The sequence below is a fragment of the Falco biarmicus genome, chromosome 7 (assembly GCF_023638135.1).
Source record: "Falco biarmicus isolate bFalBia1 chromosome 7, bFalBia1.pri, whole genome shotgun sequence".
In the NCBI taxonomy this organism is placed as follows: Eukaryota; Metazoa; Chordata; class Aves; order Falconiformes; family Falconidae; genus Falco; species Falco biarmicus.
In genome coordinates, this window is record NC_079294.1 from 22049077 (window position 1) to 22065404 (window position 16328).

At 40.7% G+C, this 16328-nt stretch overlaps 1 protein-coding gene across 4 annotated transcripts in view; it reads right to left on the minus strand.

Moving 5' to 3' along the window:
• Positions 1-1082: 1082 nt before the first annotated feature.
• Positions 1083-16328, minus strand: part of MAP3K9 (mitogen-activated protein kinase kinase kinase 9) — a 62575-nt gene continuing 47329 nt past the window's right edge. For 3 of the 4 annotated variants that reach the window (XM_056346085.1, XM_056346084.1, XM_056346082.1), the window contains 3 exons: positions 14612-14724; positions 13132-13947; positions 1083-11864 (listed from right to left, as the gene is read on the minus strand). In XM_056346085.1, coding sequence (XP_056202060.1) covers positions 11383-11864; positions 13132-13947; positions 14612-14724 — 1411 coding nt within the window. In that variant the 3' untranslated portion in view covers positions 1083-11382. The remainder of the gene's footprint in view (positions 11865-13131; positions 13948-14611; positions 14725-16328) is intronic. The other variant, XM_056346083.1, reaches the window with a different exon arrangement.

Sequence of the window (16328 nt, forward strand, 5' to 3'; positions counted from 1 at the left end):
CTTTTAGGACAGAATCCTACTCTGGGGGAAAAAAAAAAAAAAAAAAAAATCACAGAAGATAGAGAGGTATTTGTTTCAGTTTGAGGCAGGCGGGATTTGGGGAGAGGAAGAGGAAAAACCGCTTTAAAGATAAAACACTGCAAGACTTGTGTTAAAACAAGTGAAAAGGTGATATGTTTTGCATGCTATTATTTCTAACTTAACTGACTGCCTCCTTCCACTCTCCTTCCAGTTTATCACAAAAGCCATCACTACAACAGTCTGACTAGAATATATGACGAAAGCTAGTCTATGTACACATTGTTTGGTCTCTGTATCTGCTGGCAGGGTGTAGGATTTCTTGCACACACCCATGTTAAAGAAAAATCTTTTCAAAGGAAATTATGAAACTCAAGTTCTTGCAGTGCACTGTCCCATCAGTGTAGCTGCATTTCTTAAAGCAGAGAAATGTGAAATGATGGCTTGGTGGCAGAGAAGAGCAAAAGCACAACCTAGGAATCAAACCGATGTTGTTCTGTTCTGGCTTTCACACCAACAGTGGATGAAAGACAGCTTGGAAAGATCCTTCTTCAAGCAACTGTCTCACTGAATGATGTGGCAGGGACAAAAGCACAGCACCAGAAGAATCTAAACCATCTGTTAAATGTCATCATGCACAAAACGTGTTACAGCACTAGCTCCAGATCCAGGCATTCAGATTCAGTCTGGCTGGGATACTAAATAAAGAGTAGAAAAATCTTGAGCTAACAGAACAAAAATATTAACCTTAATAAAAATGATATGCAATTAATTACCCTGTTCAGAGAAAAGCCAGAACGGGGTTAGTAGACAGGTACCGTGTGCCAAGGCTGATACTAAGCTGTCCAGGGTTTTGCAAAAACAGATTTCAAAAACCCTGTGGAGGACCCAGAGCTGGAACAGCTGATCAGGACTGAGATACCTAGCCAAGAAAAAAAATAGACTTCTTGGGGCACTGGGAAAAATTCTGAATTCCTTGGAGCAAGGTAATGCCACTGCTAGTCTTAAGTATGTGCTCAAAACTATTTGAAGCATAAAGCCAAGAACTCAAGGCCTAAAGACGATCACTTTTGTAACAGTTTTATTCAAGTCTGTGTGCTCTAGTGTTGAGACAAGGCCTAGATCAGCATTACACTGTAATACAATAATTTTAGCCATTGAACCAAGCCTGCTTGGCATCCTTGGTTTACAATTTACAGTACATCCAAAAAAAGAGCAAAGAGAAAAGAAATCCCAAAACGCCAACAACTTTCATTAGCTCTTTGCTTCGCTTAAATATTGTTCTATAACATAAAATAATTTAATACAAAAAAGAACTGTAATCCAAATACACATAATACATTGACACAGAACAGAGGAAAGATACAGTAGATTATGCACAAGAGTATTCAGCTGATGTGTTACCTACAGTGAAACAAACTGGACATTAATATAATTTAACTATTTAAGCCCAAGAGGGTCAGAGGCAACAAGTCCGGGTCACAAATAAAGCTTTTAAAAAATAATGCAATCTTCTTTTCCTCTAAGCTTACTGCTGTACAGAAGTTAAAGGAAGGCTCCAACAAATCACTTAATTTGACAACATTTCATCACACAAACAAGAAAAACTTGGTGGCCTCCGTTATGTTACTCAACTCTGGGGTACATTACCATTTGCTAATGTAACTTAATAATGTAATGTAACTGCTTCATTGCAGGTTCTTCGGGCAAAACATACCTTCAGGTGCTACTTCCATAGCAACAGACTTTTGAACATCATGAACAGAAGAGAAGACACACAGAGGTCTCCAAAACCAGACTGAAATACTGAAGCTGTAAGATGAATCCCAGTCCTACAGAGTTTGGAGTTCCTTATGAAGTACCCAACACCCTCCACAGAGTGATTTTAACACAAGCAGGAACTACCCCGTATCTTAAAAGAACAGACATGGGGGCATGATCTTGCACTAATCTACTCACCTGGTTCTTCAGATTTACAACATTGTACCTAGGAAAGTCAGGTCACTGATTTTTGCATCTGGCTTTAAATAGAAGCAGGAGCAGATCCACAATTAATAAGGCAAAAGAAAGAAGTAGCTTATAAAAAGGAGGAAATACATTCTCTGGCTGAGAAATTTTCAGACTTTCAAAGCCACAGAAGAGACATTGTTAAAAGCACAGGTATTTTCCCTGATTTTCCCACCACTGTTGCCCTGCCCACTCCATATAAGCTTCTCAACTTAAGTCAGGCAAAATATCTGGTATTTCCAGCTTGTCCTGAATTCATGACATAAAAATCATACATACCAGCAGAAGGTGCTGTGCCAACAGCTGACAAAACAAGAACCCTAGACCTCCAGTAACAGTGGCGGATGTTGATCACTGCTGAACTTGTCAGGTCTGTCTACCAGCCTGGAGGGATGCATTTTTAAAATAAGAAAAAACACCTGAGAAAGGCCTCAGGTTAAACTGCCATTTGCACATACAACCTCCACGAACCTCTTACTGCCCCTTTACAGCTAGCCATCTGCTAAGGCAGAAGTTGCTGCTCTTCCTTCCTGTGTTAGAAAACATTCTCAAAGCTTACCCAGCTTACGGTAAGAATTCGCAGTCAAATAGGCATGGCATGTGCAGTCATGGAAAGGCCACAGGAGTCAGCAATGAAACCAGCGTTCACCCAGATAAATTTACCTTTCCTCAGGTAAATTGACTCTTTCCTCTGACAATCAAAGTACAGAGCCTGGTCCTTCACCATCAATCGCTGCAGCACAATCCCCCAGTTTAGACCTTTGCTGATTTGGGGTCTTGTGCATTTTGACCCACAGATAGATACATTCCACTGACTTCAGTGATGTTTAAGTGGATGACAAAGAGCTTTCTTGAATTGAGGCCTCCTCCCTTCTAATGAGAAAGATTACCCTAAATATGAAATTTTACTACTAAGTGGTCTTGGCTTTATGTGGTTTCTTATAACTACCAAACACGGGCACCGGTGCCTACTGACTTTAAGGGGATTTAGATACATACTACTGAATTTAGCCATCCCCCAAACAGACCTGGGTTGCACAGGAACAGATTTCACTCTGCAAACAGCACTGGCCAAACTCAACTGTTCAACTGGCACACACTCATGTTTTCTTCCTCGCCCCGCCAGCTTTACACTTGAAAGTCTAGGATGTCTGGATGTTATGGTTGTCACGGTAACCTTGAAAACAGAGCAATGGTAGAACTGACACACTAATGCCTGCTTGAGATACAGCGTGAAAAGTCAGCTCAGAGGTATCAGCGGCCCTGTTCAGATACAAACGCTAACCTTGCCGACGTTGTAAGAGCTGTTCACTGAAGCATGCAAGACAGAGCAAGCCTACTATGAGTATCTGGGCCATCAGTCCTGGGTGACAACTCATTTTGTGATACAGACGGGGAGAAAACACATTATCCAAGTTGAGAAGTGGCCACATCCAAGTAACCCAAGTTGAGAAGTGGTCACGTTCACAAATTCCAGAAAAACCCAAGGAAGAAGCTCAGTTCTCCTTCAGATATAGTTAACCTCAAGCAGCTCAGGGTGCAACTGAGCTATGCCAAAGAGTAATCAGAGGCCAGGTTTGTTCTGAAACTCAATGCAGAGAAACAAGTACAACGGCTCCCAAAGAACTTGTTAATTTAGATACTGAAATCTGCTGTTAGCAGCATTCTTATCAGCGAAGCTTGGAAAAACACCAGCATGCCTTCCTGCTCCATTATAACCTCCACTGTTCAGACAGCAAGACACAAAAGCATCAGGACACAGCTAAAAAAAATGTTTCTTCTTTCTCAGACCCATATATGTCTCTTCAAGACAAGGAGGTTAACTTTACCCAACCTCAGCATCTGTTCTTGAGAAATGCTAAACTGGAACAATCAAGAACAGGGAGACTGTATCAATGGCTTTGAAACAGCATATATGAAATGCATTATTCTGGTCTTATTTTGGGGGTTCAGCCAACAACTTTTAAACGCCATGTAGGATCTTGCTAGCTGCCCTGGAAGCTAAAATTTGAGCATGGACAAGATCATAGGAAAGTATTTCTGAATAAGGAAGGGCCTTGCCCGTCCCCACCCCGATTATTTTTCAAATAATTTGTTTTAAGCAAATAAAACTTTGGCATTCCTCCTGAGATTTGTTCTAAGCCCCCTTTTTCTAGCTTTGCATCCATCTGACCCACCAGCTACAGACCTAACAGTAGCCTACTTCAAGCTGAGCTTATAAATCCACAACACTATACACTAAAAATATGTCACGGTTTCTTAACATGAGCTACATTGGGCTGCCTGCACATTATTAGCATCCAGATACAGTATAGACTGTATTAGGATCTGATACGTTAGGAAAACAATACTGCAAATACAAGGAAACAATCGGGATTGTGTGTAGGTCCACTTTAAGAGCACATGAGATTATTTAAAAAAAAAAAATCATCTGTTTTCAAAAAACAGACCTTCACTTCTAAAAGCAGTAGTGACCAATACAAAATCACCACCTTTTGGTCTGTGGACAATCAGCTCTTCCACAGGTCAGAAACCATCAAAAATAATGCCCTGCCTTGTCATTTCTTATTTATTTTGGAAACATACATATTAAAAGCAAGTATAATCTTAACTTATAAAACAGAATTGCTGGTTTTATTTTTCCATCAGGAATCTGTATGTCAAAGAGCCAAATATAAGTGTTTGCCTCTGTCTTCCCATCATTCCAGCCTCAACTGCCTACCTAGAGTAATTCTTACCAAAGTCATGCTTTCTTCCCATTCCATCTCTACGAATGAGGTAGCTCAGGGTAAAATAAAACCAATCCAACCAGAAATTAAGTAATTACACATTCCTCATTTTTTTCTTTAGGACCTAACTTACCTGTGATGCCAAGAGATTACCATGCAGCTAGTATCCCTCTGTCCTCTGACTGCTTATTACATTAAGAAGGATAATTTCACTTTTTTATTCGCTATTGCCTGTCAAACTCTGCTTGCACTTCTCCCAGCTGTGTGTATAAAGCTTTTAGCCTGGAAACATTTTAAGTCAAAGCACACCTAAAACATGTATTGGTTTCTGTCTTATGCCCCCAAGTACTATCGTTAACAAGAATTAATAAATGATAAAGATGGGATAGAGGCAGAGAGATAAGGAGAGCCAGTGATAGCGCACTTCTTTCCTCAGGGGTGTACACGCATCGGTAAATGGGAGGATGCAAAATGTTTACTGTGCTGGTATCTGGCCCGATGTGTGAAGAACACTACAGTACTGAAAGCTACAACCAGGAGTTCCCTCCAAAAAACAACCTCAGGCCCTAGCAAGGAGGCATGTGAGATGGAAGGCACCTAGGAATACATGATGCATCTAACAAATATATATATATATTTTACAGGCTTAGAAAAACATAAAATCAACAAAATCCCAAAAACTCCAAGAAGCCATTCTCAGTCGGAAAATTATGTTCCTGGTCATTTAGAATCAAAGAAAGAAAAGATTATTTTTTTTCACTCATGTACAGAAGGAGATGAAATGCATTTCTTGTATACAAACACTGATGAAATGCTTAAGACTTTCCAGCTGCAAAAAGACTTGAGATTCTTCCTAGAGAGAAATAATTCTGGTAGCTACATCAGATTCACCACCCTGTCACCAGTGGCAAATTACCTTTCAGTCAAGCACACGTACCTCTTAGCCTGGGAATTACTGTTTTTAACACACAAAAATAAAGCTGATGTAGGTAATTTCAGAAACTCTATTCATCTCTGACCAATGGCAAAGCTGCCTAAAAAAGCTGAGCATGAGAAAAAACAAAAGCAAATGCACATTTAAACTGCAGCATCTGATTTTCTACTAGTGTGTTCAATAGAAGGAGCAGGAGAATAAGTCATAAATGCATTTCCATACTATCTCACAAAACTGTGTAAGTAGGGCTGAGGAAACAATAAACATAAAGTTCTTCTTGAGACTCCTGTTTGTTAATCACACAAAAAAAATCTAAACCACAAACTGGACTGGAAAAAGAGAAAAAAAGACAGACATTTGGTTAAAAGATCCTTTCTGTCCAGCTAGATACAATACCACTGGCTGTGCAAACCACCATATTTTAGTCTTAAAATAGGAAACTTCACAGAAAAACATAGGAAGGCATTCTTTCCTAAAAATATCTTAATTATATGATCAACGAAAGGTTTATGAAGTCTGAATGGTATTCTCTGTGACAGCATGAGTATGTTTTGGTTCTCTTTGTACATACATGTTATATTTATTTGTTTGCAAGTATGTTTTAACACATGCCTATCCTCTCGCTCTTGATGTCCAGTTTTACCCAAATTATAGCCTTAAGTGAGTTATACATATGGAAGCTATGAAACTGTTCTGCAGCAACAGGAAAAGGATCAGAAATCTTCATTTGCAAACACAGGCATCCTTGTTTCATACTAAAAAAAGTGAAGCCAAAAGGAAGAGCCGTATCACTGTGCAAGACAAGCCTCCTTATTTGCCAGAGTTGGTAAGAGTTTATGAGAGTATTTCCAAAATGCATGGAAAAGGTTAGAAAGCAATAAGCGCTTTTTCCAAGAAGAAAGGTTTCAAAAAACCCAGAAGAAACACACACATTAATATTAGCTTAAAATTTCTTACAAAAGTAACAGGCTATCATTGCATTTTGGGATACAGTGTTAGGTTTGGCTCCATACATCTAATGGGACCCCAACTCCCATACCATCCCACAGAGATGAATTAAGTTTCAAATAAAAGTTAAGCTCAAGATAGAAAAGTGACTCAGGATGGGAGGCCTCCTGTTATTTTCTGTTTGACAGGACACTCCTGATGGCAAAGACCTTTCTTTACTTGCCCATTACTGCCTCACCTCCAGCCAAATGAGAGGTAGCCAGTTTCATGACAAACAGAAGCAACATCTTTATGCAGTACTGTCCATAAAGTCGTAAAGTAACAGCATGCTATGAAGAGGAAGGCAACTACTCCCATTCCTAGAGGTACAGAAAAATAGTTCAACATAAAAGCATGCCAAACCAGCCCAGGTTTTTCCACATCAATGATGAAAAATTCACTTTGTAAATACTCATTCTGTTAGAAAACCATTACAAAAAGAATATTTTCACTGAGGTTCCCTGCCCTATACTGAACATCAACCCACTGCAAAAATAATTTAAAGGAGAAAAAACCCTACAAAACCTTAATTTGTACCTTTGGAAAGGATTGGAAAGAGGTAAGACCTACTTGCTGGCAAAACAGAGCATTGCGCAGTCCATAGGAAGCAACAGTATTAGGAAAATATAAATAATCTGTAACTTATCAACTTAGTTTTGACACAAAAGCTTTCTTTACTTGTCCCACACTCAATTTCTGTGAAACCAGCCAAAATTTATTAAAAAGAATTGTCATTTTTTGCACTGGTTGCTACATCTATGCTTTCCCCCCAGTTTTACAGGAAAAACAAACAGGCTCCAAGGATAGCATATTTTGAAGGGCTGGCAAACTTGTTTCCGTTTCCTAAATCAGTACATGAGTTACATAAATTAGTGACACACATTGCCAGCTGACTAAAAGGAAATACATATGTATTTCCAGACCAGAAAAACTTATCTCTGCAATATTACTACTATAACTATCCATTAAAAATTTGTCATTTCCTCTTTGTGAGCCCTGTAATTACTTTAACAGAGTTTATCCCATTCTTCTGTCATTATGTTTTAGACTGCTCAGTAATTCTGTGCTCTCCTGTTACCTGTTTCTTCTTTTTCTCAGAGAAAAAGAAAAGTGTAACTTATTCAGATATTTAGGAAATAATACATTTATTACAATTTTTTTATAGCAAGATTTTCACCATCTTCTTCAAAAACTGCTAGAAAGTTATGTCAATCAACAATATTCTGAAACTTTTGTCTCCCTGACAAATGGAAATATTAGTAACTAGTAGAACAAAAGATTTGTGAGCTGACAGGCTTCTATCTTCTCAGTATCTAGCGGACTACAGTCAAGCACTCCTTTGGAGATTTGGAGGACCTAAGCTCCCAAAACTGGGAAGGAAAAAAACTCAACAGATTAAGGAAGTAGAGAAATCAAGCCAGGATGGGATAGATGGATACAGGGAGAGTTATGAGCTAGCTTAAACGTGCACACAGCCTCTGGGCCTCAGGACACCAGCTGCAACAGCTTCTGGGATGCAGAAAGTAGAACACCTGACAACCCTTTGCCTTGAGAGCCCCCTCCACCTGTCAGAGAATACCCCACCACCTGCTAAAGCAAATAGCTTTGTTTCTACAACAAACTCTTGCCTGATACCTCAGGTTAGCCACAGGGCTCCTACCTAGAAGACAGTTACAGGCTGATGTTCAAAGGCTACCTCATTTTCTTTCAAATGCTAGATTCAATGAAGATAATTGCATCCAAGTAATGTTTTTTAAAAAAAAAAAAAAAAAACAAAAAAACCAAAAAAACCACAAACACACCCCAAACATCATACTTTTACCTAGTCTTTCTAGCAGCTTTGTAATAGAGAACATCTACATTGGAAACCCTGATCTGGGTCCTTGAATCCTTGTTATCTGTCCTGCCTAGTTCCTTTAATGCAGCAACATCCATTTGGTGTTAGGGAAGATGCTCTTCAGAGCAAAATACTTCTAACAGGTCAGCTACACACCACTTTCACCAAACGGTTATCTAAAAAGGGAAGGAGGAAGGGGTTTTGAGACTTCATCCTCAACTTTCCTAAGTAAAAGAGGTGACAGAACAACTTGCCTCTACAGCTGCCTTGCCTGCTGGGAACTTGACAGAAACCTTACGGTTCAATTGGTGAAAGCAGACGGCCAACTATCGAAGTTTAGTGGATGAAGTTAAAACAGTGTGACCTAGAAAGGTAACCTCGCATTCCATGCAAGTAAATGGATTTAAGAGATTTCTGTTTGAATGGAGCTATTCCAGGTGACATCTTTGCAGTGTAGATGATGCTACTTATGACGTTTGTAAGGATACTTTTTAGATAGAAAACATTACATTTCAGAACAGCTGATGCAGTTTCGTATGAGACTTTTTTAAATGTTAAGGGAGGCTACGAAAAACTATAGTTTTAATCTCCTGCTTTTAAGTCCCTATGACACAACCTCTGATTGGGCTTTCCTTGAGCTTGTTTCTACAGCACAATCAAAATTAACCATTTGTTGGGTGGGTTTTGCTTTTTTTTTAAGTCTCTGGATCACAAGATAAGTTTTCAGAAATGGAAAGCAAAGAGATGAACACTTAAGATATCAATAATGCTAAAGGTCTACATTTAACGGAAGTGTCAGAAATATAAGTTTTCTTTTTAAAGTATCTTAGCCCTACATCAGAACACCTTGCCTACAAAGTCAATAGTCCATCCAGGTTCAGCAGATAGTGTAGCACCATTAAGGATAGCTCTGGAGTACTCAAGGGGAAGGCAGCAAAAAGTAGTTCTGCCATTTAAATATGTTTCATGGAATGTGATAAAAAGAAATGTGTGACCTTTCTACACAAAAACATACTGTAACTGCTTGAAAAAATGGGTGCACTTGACTAATGGCAACATGCTGGTTTTAGCCCTCAAACAGAATTAAAAATCTTTAAGTACAGTACTTCCCCACACATGCTGGTTTTTAACATCAGGTTACAAACACCTAAACACACAGGTTCTCTGCGCTGACAGCTGCAAGAAAGTATTCAGCTACACTGCCCTCACAACAGGACTGGATCACCCTAACACAGGTTGAGCACTGTATTGGCAGCAGTCAAATCAGTTATCTGTACCCAAATGGTCAGCAGATTAACAAAATGAGCAAGCAGATACGCTGAACCCTGCAATAAAGCAGACTACCCTGCTACACTCATATAAAGACCACATCCCTTATTTGTAATGCCAAAACCAGGGAAGAGTGAAGATCTCATTAAAGCCAGTAAGGTATATCTGTAGAGGCACAGACACACTTGTAGCCTCTGTACAGAAAACTGTGAGCACAGGCACACCCTATTTGTGTGACTTCCTCCTTCAAGACAGGGGTCTGTTCTAGCTCCAGAGTTAGGAGTTTTTACATATTTGAACAAGAATAAAGTTTTACAAGTCTATAGTGCCTTTCACTCACTCTATACCTATTTCATGTCCCAATCCCTCCCGCTGTGAGGTAGGTATTATTCCTATTATTTACAGATGGGGAAATTCAGGCACAGAGGTTACATTATTTGCCGAAGGTCACACAGTGAGTCAGTGACAAAATAAAACAGAATCCAGATGTTCCGATTCCAGTTTGCACAATCCAGCTACTCACAAGCCTCTATTTCAAAAAGAGCCTTAAACAAGCATCAGTGTGCATAAAAACAGTCTTGAGTTTCAAGAGCCACTCCTAAAAAGCAAAAGAAAGGAGAAAAAAACAGGAAGGAAAAGAAAAAAAAAAAAAAAAAAAGAGGTACACATAACTTACTTCTGCAAGTCAGCCCAACTTTAAAGAAAGACTTCCTGCTAATCCCCTTCCCAAAGCTAAGGCAGCTTGACTATGAGTCTGAGATACAGGGGGCAGGAAAAGGAAACCGATCGAACCAAAGTTTGAAACAAAAAAACAAGCTAGAGTAAACAGCCATATCATATGTCTTCATCTTTTTGAAAGCACAGGGTCATAGAAAAACAGGGCCAAGAGGGACCTCGAGATCACTGAAGTCCATCCAACCTGCCTTGAAGCCAGGATCAACTACACCTACTTGTTCCCAACAGTCTAGTTAGTCTGTTCTCAAGGACCTCCATCAGTGGAGATGCCATGCCCTTCCTCTGCAATCCGTTCCACCTTGCACTATCACATGAGCAAAAGAGGACAAGTGATTCTAACATATCTACTTCTGCTCCTTCAGTGGGGGGGGCACCGTGATTCCCAGGTCTATCTAATGATCTGAATACATTTCAGAGAAGGTAGTCTCCAGATATTTACTTGTTTCTGTCCTGGATCCCTTGGGAAAACATCAAACACTGGTGTCTGCTGTAGTGTAATATTTGAGTTCTGAAAATACTGATTAATACCAGGATAGATATCATACTTACTGCAAGTGCCAAATCCTACAAGGTCAGTTACAAAGACTTTGATATGATAATTTTAGCTCATTGCAGATTCAAACTGCAGTAAGAGGGCAGGGAAGACTACAGAAAAAAAACCCCACAGCAAAAGTCAGCAGCTCAGAGTTGTCAAGTTTCATTCAACTGCAGATAAAAATCAGGCAGTTGAACACCACATCTTCAGCAGAGGCAGCACCATATGATCTCTGTAGCATCCCTCCATCTCATCTGTCTTCAAAGTGCATTCTCAGTGCAAAAAGTAGGATTGAATTTAGAGGGGCTTGCTGTCCCCAGTGGATTTCATACTAAGACCAGAATTCTTGCTTGAGTTCATATGCTGCAGCTTTGTGTGTGTTAAGTTCACTTCTGCATAGCGGAATGGTGCTGTCCTGGCTCTGCCCCTCAGCATCTATGTCCAACAGTGTCCGCTCCTCTACAGGAAGACCCACCTGGAAAGGAAGCAGTGCAGGCAGTCCAGGTCTCTCTTCTACAGTGCTGCTGCTACTAGCAAAACAAGAGTCCAGATTGCTTGGAGTATCAGTACTTGAACTGTTGGCAGAAGATTCACCCTTGGCATTGCTGGGTGACACAAACCACCAGGGATCAAGCCGCTGCCGGCTGGCTGCAGGACGTGGCCGGGGCAGGAACTCCAATGTTTTGGGTCTTTCCAGTGTGGGGTCCTGCTGTGCATTCCATCGTCTCGGAGCTGGAGGAAAAACAAGGTTGGGGTCTGGCAGGCGAGGGACCTCATTGGGATCTCTACTTGGACTAGGTGTTTTTAATACACCTACCCAAAACAGAGAATGTAAGAGAAGAGGGAAACATGTTAGATGTCACTGCCAAACGGTTCCAACAGATCTTAGTTTATTGTACACCGCGAAAACATTTTCAAAGCAGAAAGCCTCCATTCAGAATATACATACTCCGTATCTTCAAGACTACACCAGAATAACTGGCTTCTTTATCCCTACACTGTCCTCAACACGCTGCAAGACACCTGTTTCACTGATCTAGCACAAGCAGGCAGCTTTGTTCATTCTCTCATTTGCTTTCTTCAGTTTTCAGACTGGAGAGCATGCATTTGACCTCCTACCAGAGGTGAGGACTCTCCAGATCCTTTGGAGGGAACAATACCCATTAACGGCTTGAATGGATCAGGGAGACACTTGCACAGCAGGATATGACACCTGTTCGCAGTGAGCAGGACCAACCTTCTAGAAGAGCCATTTAAGACTACCTACTGTGGACAACTCCTGATTTGTTTTAATTTAGACGTGAGGGCTGGTGTTTTGGTGGGTTTGTTTTTTGGGTTTTTTTACTAATAAACACAACATAACTTTTAAATTTTCATGAATACCGTTTTAATTAGTATTCTCAGCTGCATTAACCCACATTTTACTGCAGACTGCCATTCAACAGACAACCTCACATTTTGTGTTACCATTGGGAGAAGTCTAATTAAATCAGATTCTGATTATTATTCTAGTCCTTTTTTTCCCCTCTGAATTACTAGGGCAAGAAAACAGGAAAGCATTTTCTAAGTTAAAGTCACAGCCACTCCTAAAGACTGCATCAGTGATAACACTACCTACATAGGAAGGTCCCTCTTGCTTGCAAGGGACTAAGAGCAACAGTAGCACAACCCCAAACTGCTTTAGAGATCCAGTCTTCACTGCCTTAAAGATCAGAATTTACTTTGAAAGTGTAACAGCAATACAAACAAGTGTATAAAGGCAATGGAGATGGAAACGGGAAGAACTGCTAAAAATGCATAATACTTGTACTTTGATACCATCATTGTCTAAGAAACAGCAATATGCTCTGCCTCACAGCACAGGGGAGCAGAAGGGGTTCCTTAGTGCAGAGATGCCGGAATAGAGGCCATTACTGCATTATTCTGTTCATTATTCATGTAAGACAGCATCCATAAGCTCTTCTTGTGGGCTGGCTGTCACAATGGATGCTGTATAAGCAACATGCTTACCTCCTAACAAGTAATTATACTGTTTGGGTCTTTATTCTGAAGAGGAAAAGGAAGATGGCTGAAAACCTACCTGCTCCCAGTGCTCCAGTTAAACAGCTACTGGAAGGGCATCCACTGGTTGGGCACCCATTGACAACTAGTCCACTCCCTTTGATGGCCCCATCAGAAGGTGTGCGCCTGTGCCCGCTTTGCTGGGTGTGGGAAGAGACCGTCACATGTGTGGGAGTCAGGGACTGGTTGGGGTCTTGTTTGAACCTCTCAATCTGGACATTGACTAGTGGGTTGGTAATGGCTGGCAAGGGAGCCTTGACTGTCACTGGGCTGACAGGCATTTCATACACCACAATCTCATCACTGTCTGAGCGCAGCAGGGACCGGGTGGAATTACATTCGGAAATGGAAGACAGGGAAAGAAGGGTGAGGGATGTGGATGGTTCGCCTAGCAACAACATGGGATCCTCCTTCTTGAAGATCTTTCGTGAAGGTGGACTAGTGCTCCTGCGTGGGCGTCCAGCTCGCTGGAAAATGCTGTCACGCTTCTTCTTCTCTTCCTTGGGTGCCTCTGGCTCCTCCTCAATCAGCAGCTGACACTTCCCAGCTTCTAACAGGTCAAACCCCAGGCCTGCAGCAGCTAGCACAGCTCCACAGCCAAGCAATGCAACCTCACATCGTTTGTGGTGGGAGCCACTACGTTTGAGGCTGTTGGTGGGTGTCAGCTGTGGGGTACTAGTAGCAGAGTTCACAGGGGTGGACTCCTCATTGGCATCACTAGAAGGACCATCCCAGTCATCATTCTTCTGAAAGGGGATGCAGAGGTACGACTGATTGTGCCCAGGTGAAGGGTGCACTTTGCCCTCCCCATTAAGACATTCACTGTCTTCATCATCTGGAAAGCAAATGAAAACAGACTTTGCATGGATGTAATATTTTCACCAGCAAATTTCACTCTCTTACAAGTACACATGAAAATAAGCTTCTCCTCAGAAGACGCAACTGTCCTTATCGCAAGCATCATTCACCAACTGTCAAATACTCACAGGTTATTGTCTCCAAAGCAGATAGGCTGGGACAAGTAACCGGAAACACTATCAAAGTGGAAGGAATTAGTGACACATTAATCTATTTGGGATCACTTGCAGAACAGCATTTCAGAAGCCATCTACAACTCATTTACTTCTAGAGTAAATTTATATGTTTGAGAGTGAGGAGCAAGAGGTAGGAAATTATAAGGTTCTCTCCTTGCAAGTGAAGGTGTAACCATGCTGCATATCTAAATATCATTAACAGGAAAGGAGCTGAGAAGTAGCATGGAGCTAGAGGGGAATTAAGAGCAACCTGCTAGTTTGACAGATAAGAGGCACAAGCAGAGAGGTGAACAAAAAGAAAATCCAGAAGTAGAAAGTAGTTACTTCAAAGAATAAAAGAAAAATGGATAGCACCAAAATGAAAACATTGCTGAAAGGCACCAGGCGAAGGTCAGGAAAGGAGAGGTTCATTCAAATGCAAATGAAAGTGGGGATGAGAATACAAAGTCCAGAGAATTCCTTTACCCATCTCTGCTAAGCTGGTGAATCCTGGAAAAGCAGGTGCAGTTCTCTGGATCTTCCCAAGGTTTGGTGCACTGGATGACCACTGTTTGTATCCTTCTACCAGAGCTTTCAGACTGAAATAGTAGAAAGATGGGAGAAAATGTACTATGCTCACAACCAATTTTCATTCCCCGCTTCTATATTCTCTGTTGCTTTACTCAGGGTGTGCATGTGTCCATCTTAATTACATAGATCTGAAGTCCTCCCATAGTGAGACATTTTGCAACATCTTTACAGCACCTTAAAATACAAAAAAAGTCACAAGTCCCTCCCTTGTTTGTTACACCATGCCAATGAAAAGACCTCTGCTGATAACCAACAGCTATGAATGCAGAATAATAGGAAGCACCACTACAAAAAAATCAGATGAAACATTTTTCTTTTTAAAACAAGGCAGGTAAGTGCTCAGAAGGAAGAGGGGGAAAATACCTCCAAAAACCATTTCCATATGAAATACAAATGAAAGTTAAAGATCACTCATTAGGACACTAATATGCTAAAGACACTGTAACAGCAAAGTCATGCCTCTGTATTATAAACCTCAATATTACTCCTCTAAAGAAAACACTGCATTGAAGTAGAGAGAGTTAAAAGCACAAGTTCTGGACTATGCAAAAACAGGTGAATTGTGTCACTGTTTCTTTTACTTATAGACAAAAAAACCACCCAAAACCCTCAAAAACAAACAAGTAAAAAACCCCAAACCAAATTCCTACTTCAATGTCACCTGCAGTTAAAGGTATGTCACTAGGCAACTGAGCTTATTATTAGTAGTCCCTATTCATAGGTATTTATTACACCGTCATCGTATCTGTTCCCTGCAGTATTTTCACATCATAAACAACTTTAGGAAGCAGCACAACTTTGACATATCAACACTCAGCAAAGTTTTATTGTTCAGTTATCAGTATAATCTGAACTGGGAGATGTCTGGTGCCTTTCTCCAAACTCCAACATGAAACAGTGTCAGTGAAAAGCTAACATACACTTACGTTAGACAAAAATTGAATGAACGGAGTAAAAAGATCTGTGGATAGGCTGAACAATCTCAACTGGGAACACAAGACCATTGACTTGTTATTGAGAGAACACAAAACTTAGGAGATGAGACATCTTCCAGCTCTGTTACTAACTTGAACTGCTCTTTGGTAAGACACATAATTCACTAGAATCCTTTCCTTACAGAGAAAGAAGGGTATGAGCATACAGAAGTTCTCTCTCATGATTCTTATTTTCCACCAGAATCACTCTGCATTTGTAAGATGGCTTCCATTGCAGGATTCCAAAGTTTTTAATTATACCAGGGTTCTTTTGCCATGGTATGTATTTTTCTTCTATTCTCTACCTAAGTGGGATGCCCTTCTTGTCAGAAAACTATGTTGCTATAGCAGGGTCTAAACTTGATTCAGCACATGTTCAGCTGGTCGATGACGGTGCTATAGGTGTTACACTGGAAACGTCCTCTGCAGCTCTCAGCTGTCTGGGAAGTCCATCATTTTCCCCCCGCTGATGATTCTGGCACACGTAGTACCCTGCTATGAACTTGAATCCAGACAGCATAGCGCTGAATGCTACTTGTCAAGACAGACAACCACATGGCCACATGGTTTTACAACAGAGATGCAATTCAGTGTGTGGGTCTGTTCTGATTTTCTCCCTCCATACTAGACTATGCTAT